The sequence below is a fragment of the Procambarus clarkii genome, chromosome 27 (assembly GCF_040958095.1).
Source record: "Procambarus clarkii isolate CNS0578487 chromosome 27, FALCON_Pclarkii_2.0, whole genome shotgun sequence".
In the NCBI taxonomy this organism is placed as follows: Eukaryota; Metazoa; Arthropoda; class Malacostraca; order Decapoda; family Cambaridae; genus Procambarus; species Procambarus clarkii.
The window spans coordinates 3,696,685-3,709,090 of record NC_091176.1 but is presented as its reverse complement, the minus strand read 5'-3'; the positions used below and the strand labels follow the sequence as shown (position 1 = coordinate 3,709,090).

At 52.3% G+C, this 12,406-nt stretch overlaps 2 protein-coding genes across 3 annotated transcripts in view; one reads left to right on the top strand and one right to left on the bottom strand.

Annotated features, from left to right (window-relative positions):
• Positions 1-1,653, top strand: part of LOC123762812 (putative per-hexamer repeat protein 5) — a 25,259-nt gene extending 23,606 nt beyond the window's left edge. Inside the window, exons 2-3 of the mRNA XM_069332009.1 lie at positions 994-1,062; positions 1,570-1,653. Of these exons, the coding sequence (XP_069188110.1) occupies positions 994-1,062; positions 1,570-1,653 (153 nt within the window). The remainder of the gene's footprint in view (positions 1-993; positions 1,063-1,569) is intronic.
• Positions 1-12,406, bottom strand: part of LOC123762732 (uncharacterized) — a 273,458-nt gene that overhangs the window by 217,387 nt on the left and 43,665 nt on the right. The gene's annotated exons all lie outside the window — the stretch shown is intronic.

The following is a 12,406-nucleotide window of genomic DNA, read 5'->3' as shown; positions in this document are numbered from 1 at the left end:
CAGTAATACCAACATAAGCATTAGTCTCCCGGACCTGCTGCCCGCCAGGTGGCCGCCAGTAATACCAACATAAGCATTAGTCTCCCGGACCTGCTGCCCGCCAGGTGGCCGCCAGTAATACCAACATAAGCATTAGTCTCCCGGACCTGCTGCCCGCCAGGTGGCCGCCAGTAATACCAACATAAGCATTAGTCTCCCGGACCTGCTGCCCGCCAGGTGGCCGCCAGTAATACCAACATAAGCATTAGTCTCCCGGACCTGCTGCCCGCCAGGTGGCCGCCAGTAATACCGACATAAGCATTAGTCTCCCGGACCTGCTGCCCGCCAGGTGGCCGCCAGTAATACCAACATAAGCATTAGTCTCCCGGACCTGCTGCCCGCCAGGTGGCCGCCAGTAATACCAACATAAGCATTAGTCTCCCGGACCTGCTGCCCGCCAGGTGGCCGCCAGTAATACCAACATAAGCATTAGTCTCCCGGACCTGCTGCCCGCCAGGTGGCCGCCAGTAATACCAACATAAGCATTAGTCTCCCGGCGGACCTGCTGCCAAAGGCTACTCTTAAGAATTAATTATCTTACCATTACTTAAGAGGCAAACCTTACCTGTCCTCGTCCCCTAGTACGTCCCTGTACCCTTACCTGTCCTCGTCCCTGTACCCTTACCTGTCCTCGTCCCTGTACCCTTACCTGTCCTCGTCCCTGTACCCTTACCTGTCCTCGCCCCCTAGCACGTCCCTGTACCCTTACCTGTCCTCGTCCCTGTACCCTTACCTGTCCTCGTCCCTGTACCCTTACCTGTCCTCGCCCCCTAGCACGTCCCTGTACCCTTACCTGTCCTCGCCCCCTAGCACGTCCCTGTACCCTTACCTGTCCTCGTCCCCTAGCACGTCCCTGTACCCTTACCTGTCCTCGTCCCCTAGCACGTCCCTGTACCCTTACCTGTCCTCGTCCCCTAGCACGTCCCTGTACCCTTACCTGTCCTCGCCCCCTAGCACGTCCCTGTACCCTTACCTGTCCTCGTCCCTGTACCCTTACCTGTCCTCGTCCCTGTACCCTTACCTGTCCTCGCCCCCTAGCACGTCCCTGTACCCTTACCTGTCCTCGTCCCTGTACCCTTACCTGTCCTCGCCCCCTAGCACGTCCCTGTACCCTTACCTGTCCTCGTCCCCTAGCACGTCCCTGTACCCTTACCTGTCCTCGTCCCCTAGCACGTCCCTGTACCCTTACTTGTCCTCGTCCCCTAGCACGTCCCTGTACCCTTACCTGTCCTCGCCCCCTAGCACGTCCCTGTACCCTCACCTGTCCTTGTCCCTTAGCACGTCCCTGTACCCTTACCTGTCCTCGTCCCCTAGCACGTCCCTGTACCCTTACCTGTCCTCGTCCCCTAGCACGTCCCTGTACCCTCACCTGTCCTCGTCCCCTAGCACGTTCCTGTACCCTTACCTGTCCTCGTCCCCTAGCACGTCCCTGTACCCTCACCTGTCCTCGTCCCCTAGCACGTCCCTGTACCCTCACCTGTCCTCGTCCCCTAGCACGTTCCTGTACCCTTACCTGTCCTCGTCCCCTAGCACGTCCCTGTACCCTTACCTGTCCTCGTCCCTGTAGCCTTACCTGTCCTCGTCCCTGTACCCTTACCTGTCCTCGTCCCCTAGCACGTCCCTGTACCCTTACCTGTCCTCGTCCCCTAGCACGTCCCTGTACCCTCACCTGTCCTCGTCCCCTAGCACGTTCCTGTACCTTTACCTGTCCTCGTCCCTGTACCCTTACCTGTCCTCGTCCCTAGCCAGTCCCTGTACCCTTACCTGTCCTCGTCCCCTAGCACGTCCCTGTACCCTCACCTGTCCTCGTCCCCTAGCACGTTCCTGTACCCTTACCTGTCCTCGTCCCCTAGCACGTCCCTGTACCCTTACCTGTCCTCGTCCCCTAGCACGTCCCTGTACCCTCACCTGTCCTCGTCCCCTAGCACGTTCCTGTACCTTTGCCTGTCCTCGTCCCCTAGCACGTCCCTGTACCCTTACCTGTCCTCGTCCCCGTACCCTTATCTGTCCTCGTCCCCTAGCACGTCCCTGTACCCTTACCTGTCCTCGTCCCTAGCACGTCCCTGTACTCTTACCTGTCCTCGTCCCCTAGCACGTCCCTGTACCCTTACCTGTCCTCGTCCCTAGAACGTCCCTGTACTCTCACCTGTCCTCGTCCCTGTACCCTCACCTGTCCTCGTCCCCTAGCACGTCCCTGTACCCTTACCTGTCCTCGTCCCCTAGCACGTCCCTGTACCCTCACCTGTCCTCGTCCCCTAGCACGTCCCTGTACCCTCACCTGTCCTCGTCCCTGTACCCTTACCTGTCCTCGTCCCCTAGCACGTCCCTGTACTCTCACCTGTCCTCGTCCCCTAGCACGTCCCTGTACCCTTACCTGTCCTCGTCCCTGTACCCTTACCTGTCCTCGTCCCCTAGCACGTCCCTCTACCCTTACCTGTCCTCGTCCCTAGCACGTCCCTCTACCCTTACCTGTTCTCGTCCCCTAGCACGTCCCTGTACCCTTACCTGTTCTCGTCCCCTAGCACGTCCCTGTACCCTTACCTCTCCTCGTCCCTAGCACGTCCCTGTACCCTTACCTGTCCTCGTCCCCTAGCACGTCCCTGTACCCTTACCTGTCCTCGTCCCCTAGCACGTCCCTGTACCCTCACCTGTCCTCGTCCCCTAGCACGTTCCTGTACCCTTACCTGTCCTCGTCCCCTAGCACGTCCCTGTACCCTCACCTGTCCTCGTCCCCTAGCACGTTCCTGTACCCTTACCTGTCCTCGTCCCCTAGCACGTCCCTGTACCCTTACCTGTCCTCGTCCCTGTACCCTTACCTGTCCTCGTCCCCTAGCACGTCCCTGTACCCTTACCTGTCCTCGTCCCTGTACCCTTACCTGTCCTCGTCCCCTAGCACGTCCCTGTACCCTTACCTGTCCTCGTCCCTGTACCCTTACCTGTCCTCGTCCCTGTACCCTTACCTGTCCTCGTCCCCTAGCACGTCCCTGTACCCTTACCTGTCCTCGTCCCCTAGCACGTCCCTGTACCCTTACCTGTCCTCGTCCCCTAGCACGTCCCTGTACCGTCACCTGTCCTCGTCACCTGTCCTCGTCCCCTAGCACGTCCCTGTACCCTTACCTGTCCTCGTCCCTGTACCCTTACCTGTCCTCGTCCCCTAGCACGTCCCTGTACCCTTACCTGTCCTCGTCCCCTAGCAAGTCCCTGTACCCTCACCTGTCCTCGTCCCCTAGCACGTCCCTGTACCCTCACCTGTCCTCGTCCCTGTACCCTTACCTGTCCTCGTCCCTTAGCACGTCCCTGTAACCTTACCTGTCCTCGTCCCCTAGCACGTCCCTCTACCCTTTCCTGTCCTCGTCCCCTAGCACGTCCCTGTAACCTTACCTGTCCTCGTTGTTATGATCTCAGCCTGCAGGAGAAACGAGTCTCCCTTCTTGAGAGTTATTCAGCAAGCCTGACCTAACTAGAAGGTCTAGCAAATATTGAGGTGATAACCCATATGAAAAATGGCTGGTTGGATATGTAAAACAATTTAAGATTATGGGCAGTAAGTAAGGAAATAGATAAATGACTGGCTAGGAGATGTGGACACTTTGCTGGAGGCGTGAGGCTCGCTTCCGGAGGACCTTGACCTCACTTGAGTGCCAGACATCGCAGGGGGAAGCCGCGCTCCGTTTGAGCTCCCGCCAGAAGGGAACCCCTAGTGATATATCTCGAAGAGAAGAGAAGTGTGCGGACGTACCAGCTGTGGAATCGAGCTGGGAACGTTGTGGTCTCAAGTCCTGGTCGACGAGCAGATATTAAATCGCCCAGAAGCATTATTGTGGGCTGTGTGGAGCGCCCTGACCAGACGCCGTCAGAGGGAAAGCGCCCTCGACCAATTAATCTGTGGTAAGCACGATAAACGCCAGTTCATAGTGATTATTTGTAGTTGGTCGTGTGCCCAGCGACAGGTAGCAATGTTTATGTATAGGTTAGACATGTTTTAATAAGGCAGAAAGCCTGAAATAGGAGAGTGAAGAGGGAGGAACACGGAGCGACGTCCGCCCCCTCTGAGCGCTGGCGGAAGACTGAGGGAGCCGGGCTCTTGACGGAGGAAGACCCTCCCAGTGAGTGAGGACCGACACCAGGCGAGGTGGAGTATGGACCCGCCCAAAACGGGGGAGTCCACTCTCACTGTATGTAGAGAACAGATAGAGGTTTGAGGCAAGCATAGTGTGTGGTTATTTTTGTTTATGTGTTAAAGGGGAACATTTTATTGGAGTGTCGATGGGTTGCAGGTTTGTTCTTTGGGGAAGAAGTTGCTGAGAACTTCGAAGCCAGCAGAGGAAGTAGCTGATGAGACTCCAAGGTAGTGAAGCAGAGGACCTCGAGCTGTGAGGAGAAGCAGCAGTGAAGAGGAGTGTCACGTGCTTCTGTAGAGGTGGTGTAGCAGCCAAGAGAGCTGTGGAAGAACCTAACAGAAGGGTGAAGCACCGTAGTTGCACAAGGAAACTTCATGATAGCAGCCTGGAGGAGCTGCAGAGGATCCTGGTAGTGAAGCCCGGCAGAACCTAAGGATATTAGGGTTGTGAACTTCCAGAGGTGGAAGGGGAAGTTCTGGTGGATTACTTATAGGGAGTTGATAGTGTTTGGTTGTCAGTAGCGTGCAAGACGCAGTGCGAGGTGAGTGACTGTTGGCATCCTTATGTCAAGGAGTTTCTTATATTGAAGTATCAATGAACATTTATACTGGTATATGTTATTGCATTCAAATGCTGGTTTTCTATATATATATGTTATCTTGCTGATGGTGCAACAGTGTGTGGGCTTGACCAACTTGAGGAGGTTAATAGTACCAGGTGGTGAACCAGGAGTTGGGATACCACTTGATAAGCTGATAATAGAGTTCTGATGGTATTGGAGTGCAACCTGATTTGGATATTATAGAGTATAGGATTCATTATTATTAGATGTGTGTATGTATCGTGTATGTGCTTTGTTCAGTAAATGTGTTACAATTTGCTGGTGTTTGCCCTTGTCCTAGTGAGGCTTCCCAGGAGGTAGTAAAGAAGGAGAGAGAGAGAGGAAGAACCATGAACCACTGCTGTGGACAGGGTAGGAGGTAATACTGGTAAGTCATAGGGGGATTGAGGAGATCATATCTCATAAGGAGAGAGTGGGGAGTCACAGCGGCTCGAGTGGGTGTGTGCACGTGACAACGAGGCTAAGTGTTGGAGCCGCATCCCCTGAACGTGTGACGTTGAGCCCCTCTCCAAGAGCCAGAAGCGCCAAGGGTGATCTCCTAGTATAAGCACTCTGCCGAGTTGTGGGTTGGGTTGTCCATAGAGAAGGATCAACGACGACAACACCAACCAACCCACAGTCTATATAATAAATTGGGGGCCTGTCCGGGAGAGTGAACTGACACACCCACACCCTGTCCAAGAGTGGATTTGTACACCCTTGCTGAAATAGATAAACTGTGTGATCGCAGGTGTATACTCTTCTCTCTTGGGAAGACTCACAGGACAAAGATGGATAAGGTGCAAGCGTTTGTGGAGTCAGGCAAGCCTGAGGATTTAGAAGGTTGCACGAGGGATCAATTGAAACAAATAGCAGAAAAATGTGGCATCAGGTTGAAAGCATCTAAAGTAGCTGGGATGAAGGATGAGATCCTGAGGCAGTTGAGAGCCAGAAGTGAAGCGGCAGAACAAGGAGCCCAGGAAGGAGCTGAAAGTAGAAAGGAGGATGATGGGCAGGATGAAGTGAGATCCCAGGGATCGAGTAGGAGCAGCAAGAGTAGCCGCAGTAGCAGGAGTAGCCGAAATAGGAGCTTGGAGAGATTCCAGTTAGAGCTCCAGATGCAGCAACAACGAGAGGACAAGGAGAGACAGTTCCAGCTGGAAAAGATGAAATTAGAACTCCAGATGAAAAATGAAGCAGAGAAGGAAAAAGAAAAAACCAGACTGGAAATAGAAAAAGAAAAAGCCCAGGTCGAAAAAGAAAAAGCCCAGGTCGAAAAAGAAAAAGAGAGAACAAAACAAATGCAGATAGAAGCGAATAGAACCTTGGCTGAGCAGAGGATTGAACATGGGTTGCCAGAGAGCACCACCCAGGTATCACACCCACCAGAGGTTAGGGTTAGGGAGAAGGACATTCCCTTGTTTGTTCCCGAAGAGGCAGAGAGCTTCTTCGAGCATTTTGAGAAAGTAGCCAGTATCAAGGAGTGGCCACAGGAGGAATGGGCCCAGCTGGTCCAGTTAAGATTGACCGGTGCAGCCAGGGAGGCATACACCCAATTGTCACTGGAAGAGTGCCAGGATTATGCCACAGTAAAGAGCAGCATATTGCGCTCGTTTCAGTTAACCCCAGAAGCTTATAGGAAGCGCTTCAGAGAGATGATCAAAGTTGGAGCGTGTACGTTTGCTGAGACAGCAAGGGATCTGGAAAGACGATTCCAGAAGTGGATTGAGGCTGCTGGAGTTGGATCTTACGCTGACCTGAAGCAACTGATGGTCATGGAGAAGTTCTTGGAGATGATGCATCCCGAAACAAAGTTCAAGATCCAAGAAGCAGGGATAAAGGAGGTGAAAGATGCCGCAGATAGGGCGGATATGATTACTGAAGCGTACAAGAGCTTAAGGGAGAACAGAGTGAGAAGCGAGGCGAGATGCAGCAATAGCAGATCCAATGGAGTCTGGGGAGGAAGAAATTATGAAAGACCCAGAAGAGTTTGGGGTGAGAAAAATTTTGATAAATGGGCAGATAAAAGTAAGTACCCAAAAACTCAGAAGAGTAGGTCGCGCACTTCGTCTGAAAGTGAAGATGGAGGAGCAAAACGAGAAACTGATCGGTATCCAGGAAATCAAGAATCCAGTAAAGCTCCACAGAGTACGAGTAGTACGTCTGGCCCGAGGAACTCCAATACGAGTGGGCAGAGTCAGAGCTACTCTGGTACATATAGAAGAGACTTTTCCCAGATGAGATGTTACAATTGTAACGGATTGGGTCACGTGATGCGAGATTGTCGGCAGGGCAAGAGAGTTGTGACCCTGGCCATGTGTGACCCCCGAGGTAAATATACTAATGTGTTCCGAGACAAACCACAGAAGATGAACTTAGTGAACGAGAGGTATAGACCGTTCATGAGCAAAGGTTGGATCAGTGTAGGAGGCCAACCTGAGGTAGAAGTTGGTATCTTAAGAGATACCGGAGCTAATCAGAGCTTGATTGCGAGAAGCCTGATTGGGAATGATCGACGGTTAGCTGGCAGTGGGAAGATGAAAGTATATGGGTTATTGTCGGAGAGTGACATGCCCGTTTGTACTGTCCAGCTAAGGTCGGAATATGTGTCGGCGGAGGTGATGTTGGGAGTGTGCCCCGACATACCTGTTCCAGGAGTCCAAGTGATCCTGGGGAATGACTTGTGCGGGACAAAGGTGTTGCCAAGAGTCATAGCGGAGACTGTGCCAGAGGAGTGCCCAGAAGGCCACTGCACGGGTGGGACGCCTGAGAGTGTGAACCTGACTGACATCCGAGGAGATGAGTCAGGAGACCGCCAAGCCATTGAAAACCCCGTCTCGGTAGTGAGGAAGGCAGAGGTGGCCGACAAGGAAGACGCTGGAGAAGATGATACAGTGTCGATTCAACCAGTGGAAGATATCGATGTAGATATAGCATGGCTGTTTGATGAAGGTCCAGCCCAGGCAAATGGAGTCTCGGTGAGGTCGAAAGTGAAGATGGCCCAGCCGAAGAAGAATACTGTGAAGGGAGTTGACCTGAAGAGAGCCCAGACTGCTGAAATTGAGAGTCGGAAGGCGAATGCAACTGTGCTGAGTAGGAATGAGGAAAGATGTGGACAGACTGAGGACGGGAATAGAGCGTCAAGTGGTCCACGAGCACAGAGGCATATGGATAGTGGAGTTAAGTTGTTTGAGATGTCAGGAGTCGACATGTTTCACAGAAGACGTGGAGGAGAGATAGTGAAGAAGAGTAATAGCCGGGAAAATGAAAGGAGAAGAGACAGTATGTGTGGAGAGATGCTTACGAGCACTCTAGGAGAGGTAGAGCGACATGCACAGTCGAGTGCTGTTGGTTGTAGTATGGTGCCCGAAGAAACTTTTAGGGAACGAAGAAGAGTTGAAGGAGAAGAAATGGAGTGGTATAGAGGTGAGAAGTGTGGGAAGAGGATGATGATGCAAGCATGGAGGAATAGAAGAAAGCCGAGGACTCGATGGGAGTCGAACAGGATAAGGTCTCAGATAAATGAGGAGACGAAAGGGAGGATCGTCGGTGAAGACCAGGGAGTGAAGTATGATGGCAGGAGACGAAAGTATAATGGCAGTAGATGGAAGTGTGAAGACGACAGAGGAGGTACGGACAGCAGATGTCTGACTCTGGACGTGAAGAGAAGACGAGGAAACGGAGGGTGGAGACAATAAGTAGAGTGGACCGATAGAGTGCAGGCGTCCACGGAGGACAGCCTAGCTAAGAGGTGTCAGAGGTCAAATCGTTTATGAGAAGATCATGGTTCTGGAGAGAGGTGAGCCAGATGTTGCAAGGAGCAACGAACTAATTGTAGACTCCTAAGAGAGTATATCGGGTGAAGAACGAGACAGTGTGGTGGCGGATGTATTATCCCGAGCTTTGCCACTGGAATAACTCTCAAAAATAAGGGGAGGGGAGTGTTATGATCTCAGCCTGCAGGAGAAACGAGTCTCCCTTCTTGAGAGTTATTCAGCAAGCCTGACCTAACTAGAAGGTCTAGCAAATATTGAGGTGATAATCCCATATGTAAAATAGTGCTGGTTGGATATGTAAACAAGTTTAAGATTATGGGCAGTAAGTAAGGAAATAGATAAATGACTGGCTAGGAGATGTGGACACTTTGCTGGAGGCGTGAGGCTCGCTTCCGGAGGACCTTGACCTCACTTGAGTGCCAGACATCGCAGGGGGAAGCCGCGCTCCGTTTGAGCTCCCGCCAGAAGGGAACCCCTAGTGATATATCTCGAAGAGAAGAGAAGTGTGCGGACGTACCAGCTGTGGAATCGAGCTGGGAACGTTGTGGTCTCAAGTCCTGGTCGACGAGCAGATATTAAATCGCCCAGAAGCATTATTGTGGGCTGTGTGGAGCGCCCTGACCAGACGCCGTCAGAGGGAAAGCGCCCTCGACCAATTAATCTGTGGTAAGCACGATAAACGCCAGTTCATAGTGATTATTTGTAGTTGGTCGTGTGCCCAGCGACAGGTAGCAATGTTTATGTATAGGTTAGACATGTTTTAATAAGGCAGAAAGCCTGAAATAGGAGAGTGAAGAGGGAGGAACACGGAGCGACGTCCGCCCCCTCTGAGCGCTGGCGGAAGACTGAGGGAGCCGGGCTCTTGACGGAGGAAGACCCTCCCAGTGAGTGAGGACCGACACCAGGCGAGGTGGAGTATGGACCCGCCCAAAACGGGGGAGTCCACTCTCACTGTATGTAGAGAACAGATAGAGGTTTGAGGCAAGCATAGTGTGTGGTTATTTTTGTTTATGTGTTAAAGGGGAACATTTTATTGGAGTGTCGATGGGTTGCAGGTTTGTTCTTTGGGGAAGAAGTTGCTGAGAACTTCGAAGCCAGCAGAGGAAGTAGCTGATGAGACTCCAAGGTAGTGAAGCAGAGGACCTCGAGCTGTGAGGAGAAGCAGCAGTGAAGAGGAGTGTCACGTGCTTCTGTAGAGGTGGTGTAGCAGCCAAGAGAGCTGTGGAAGAACCTAACAGAAGGGTGAAGCACCGTAGTTGCACAAGGAAACTTCATGATAGCAGCCTGGAGGAGCTGCAGAGGATCCTGGTAGTGAAGCCCGGCAGAACCTAAGGATATTAGGGTTGTGAACTTCCAGAGGTGGAAGGGGAAGTTCTGGTGGATTACTTATAGGGAGTTGATAGTGTTTGGTTGTCAGTAGCGTGCAAGACGCAGTGAGAGGTGAGTGACTGTTGGCATCCTTAGGTCAAGGAGTTTCTTATATTGAAGTATCAATGAACATTTATACTGGTATATGTTATTGCATTCAAATGCTGGTTTTCTATATATATATGTTATCTTGCTGATGGTGCAACAGTGTGTGGGCTTGACCAACTTGAGGAGGTTAATAGTACCAGGTGGTGAACCAGGAGTTGGGATACCACTTGATAAGCTGATAATAGAGTTCTGATGGTATTGGAGTGCAACCTGATTTGGATATTATAGAGTATAGGATTCATTATTATTAGATGTGTGTATGTATCGTGTATGTGCTTTGTTCAGTAAATGTGTTACAATTTGCTGGTGTTTGCCCTTGTCCTAGTGAGGCTTCCCAGGAGGTAGTAAAGAAGGAGAGAGAGAGAGGAAGAACCATGATCCACTGCTGTGGACAGGGTAGGAGGTAATACTGGTAAGTCATAGGGGGATTGAGGAGATCATATCTCATAAGGAGAGAGTGGGGAGTCACAGCGGCTCGAGTGGGTGTGTGCACGTGACAACGAGGCTAAGTGTTGGAGCCGCATCCCCTGAACGTGTGACGTTGAGCCCCTCTCCAAGAGCCAGAAGCGCCAAGGGTGATCTCCTAGTATAAGCACTCTGCCGAGTTGTGGGTTGGGTTGTCCATAGAGAAGGATCAACGACGACAACACCAACCAACCCACAGTCTATATAATATCGTCCCCTAGCACGTCCCTGTAACCTTACCTGTCCTCGTCCCCTAGCAAGTCCCTGTACCCTCACCTGTCCTCGTCCCCTAGCACGTCCCTGTACCCTCACCTGTCCTCGTCCCTGTACCCTTACTTGTCCTCGTCCCCTAGCACGTCCCTGTAACCTTACCTGTCCTCGTCCCCTAGCACGTCCCTCTACCCTTTCCTGTCCTCGTCCCCTAGCACGTCCCTGTAACCTTACCTGTCCTCGTCCCCTAGCACGTCCCTGTAACCTTACCTGTCCTCGTCCCTGTACCCTTACCTGTCCTCGCCCCCTAGCACGTCCCTCTACCCTTACCTGTCCTCATCCCTGTACTCTTACCTGTCCTCGTCCCCTAGCACGTCCCTCTACCCTTACCTGTCCTCGTCCCTAGCACGTCCCTGTACCCTTACCTGTCCTCGTCCCTAGCACGTCCCTGTACCCTTACCTGTCCTCATCCCTGTACTCTTACCTGTCCTCGTCCCCTAGCACGTCCCTGTACCCTTACCTGTCCTCGTCCCTAGCACGTCCCTGTACCCTTACCTGTCCTCGTCCCTAGCACGTCCCTGTACCCTTACCTGTCCTCATCCCTGTACTCTTACCTGTCCTCGTCCCCTAGCACGTCCCTCTACCCTTATCTATCCTCGTCCCTCTACCCTTACCTGTCTACACAGTAAAAACAACGTACTGGAGTGAACGATATGGAAGAAAATGCAGAATAGAACCAGTGAAGAGCAGAGGTGCCATAGGCACAATCAGAGAACACTGTATAAACATCAGAGGTCCGCGGTTGTTCAACGTCCTCCCAGCAAGCATAAGAAATATTGCCGGAACAACCGTGGACATCTTCAAGAGGAAACTAGATTTATTCCTTCAAGGAGTGCCGGACCAACCAGGCTGTGGTGGGTATGTGGGCCTGCGGGCCGCTCCAAGCAACAGCCTAGTGGACCAAACTCTCACAAGTCAAGCCTGGCCTCGGGCCGGGCTTGGGGAGAACAACTCTTCACAGAACCCCATCAAGCAGGTACCAAGCTTCGTGATTGGCTAGATAATAAGATGGACAATCTTATCTTCTATTTGATTGGCCAAACGAAAAGCCCTAGTGACATCTATCGAGACTGAAGTGAACTACATCAAAATTGCTAATAAGTGCGTACGAACACCTTCTTGAATAGCGACTTAGGAACAAATACACATCGCTTCGTGAGTGTAGGTGCTGGGGTTTGAGGGGGAGTACGACTCCAGCCACCAGAGCTGGTTATGAGAGTGAGGGAGTACCATGACGTTCAGGTCCCTGGTGTTGGCTGAGTGAGGTGGCCAGGCTGGTGGCGACCTTGAGGAGTGAGCTGGGTGGTGCTAGTGCTGTGCGGGCTGCCACAAGGTAAAGACCCTCCTACCATTGACGGTCCATGAGAAGGCCACAGCTGGAGGAACCTTGGCTTGTGTTCTCTCCACACGGTGACAGGGGGAGTATGTGGCCACCCTCTCTCTCTCTCTCTCTCTCTCTCTGTGTATCACTGTATGGACACTTCTGTGCCACACTATGTACCAGGGGTGACCAGCCAGTCCTCCTCCACCCACTGGCGGATAAAGAAAAACTCTAGAGAACTCGAATATTCTTGAAATTTCGACTGTAATCCGGAACAAGAAACTTGGGACTATACGTTGCACAACCCGTTTTCGCACTTTCGTACAGTCAATATTGA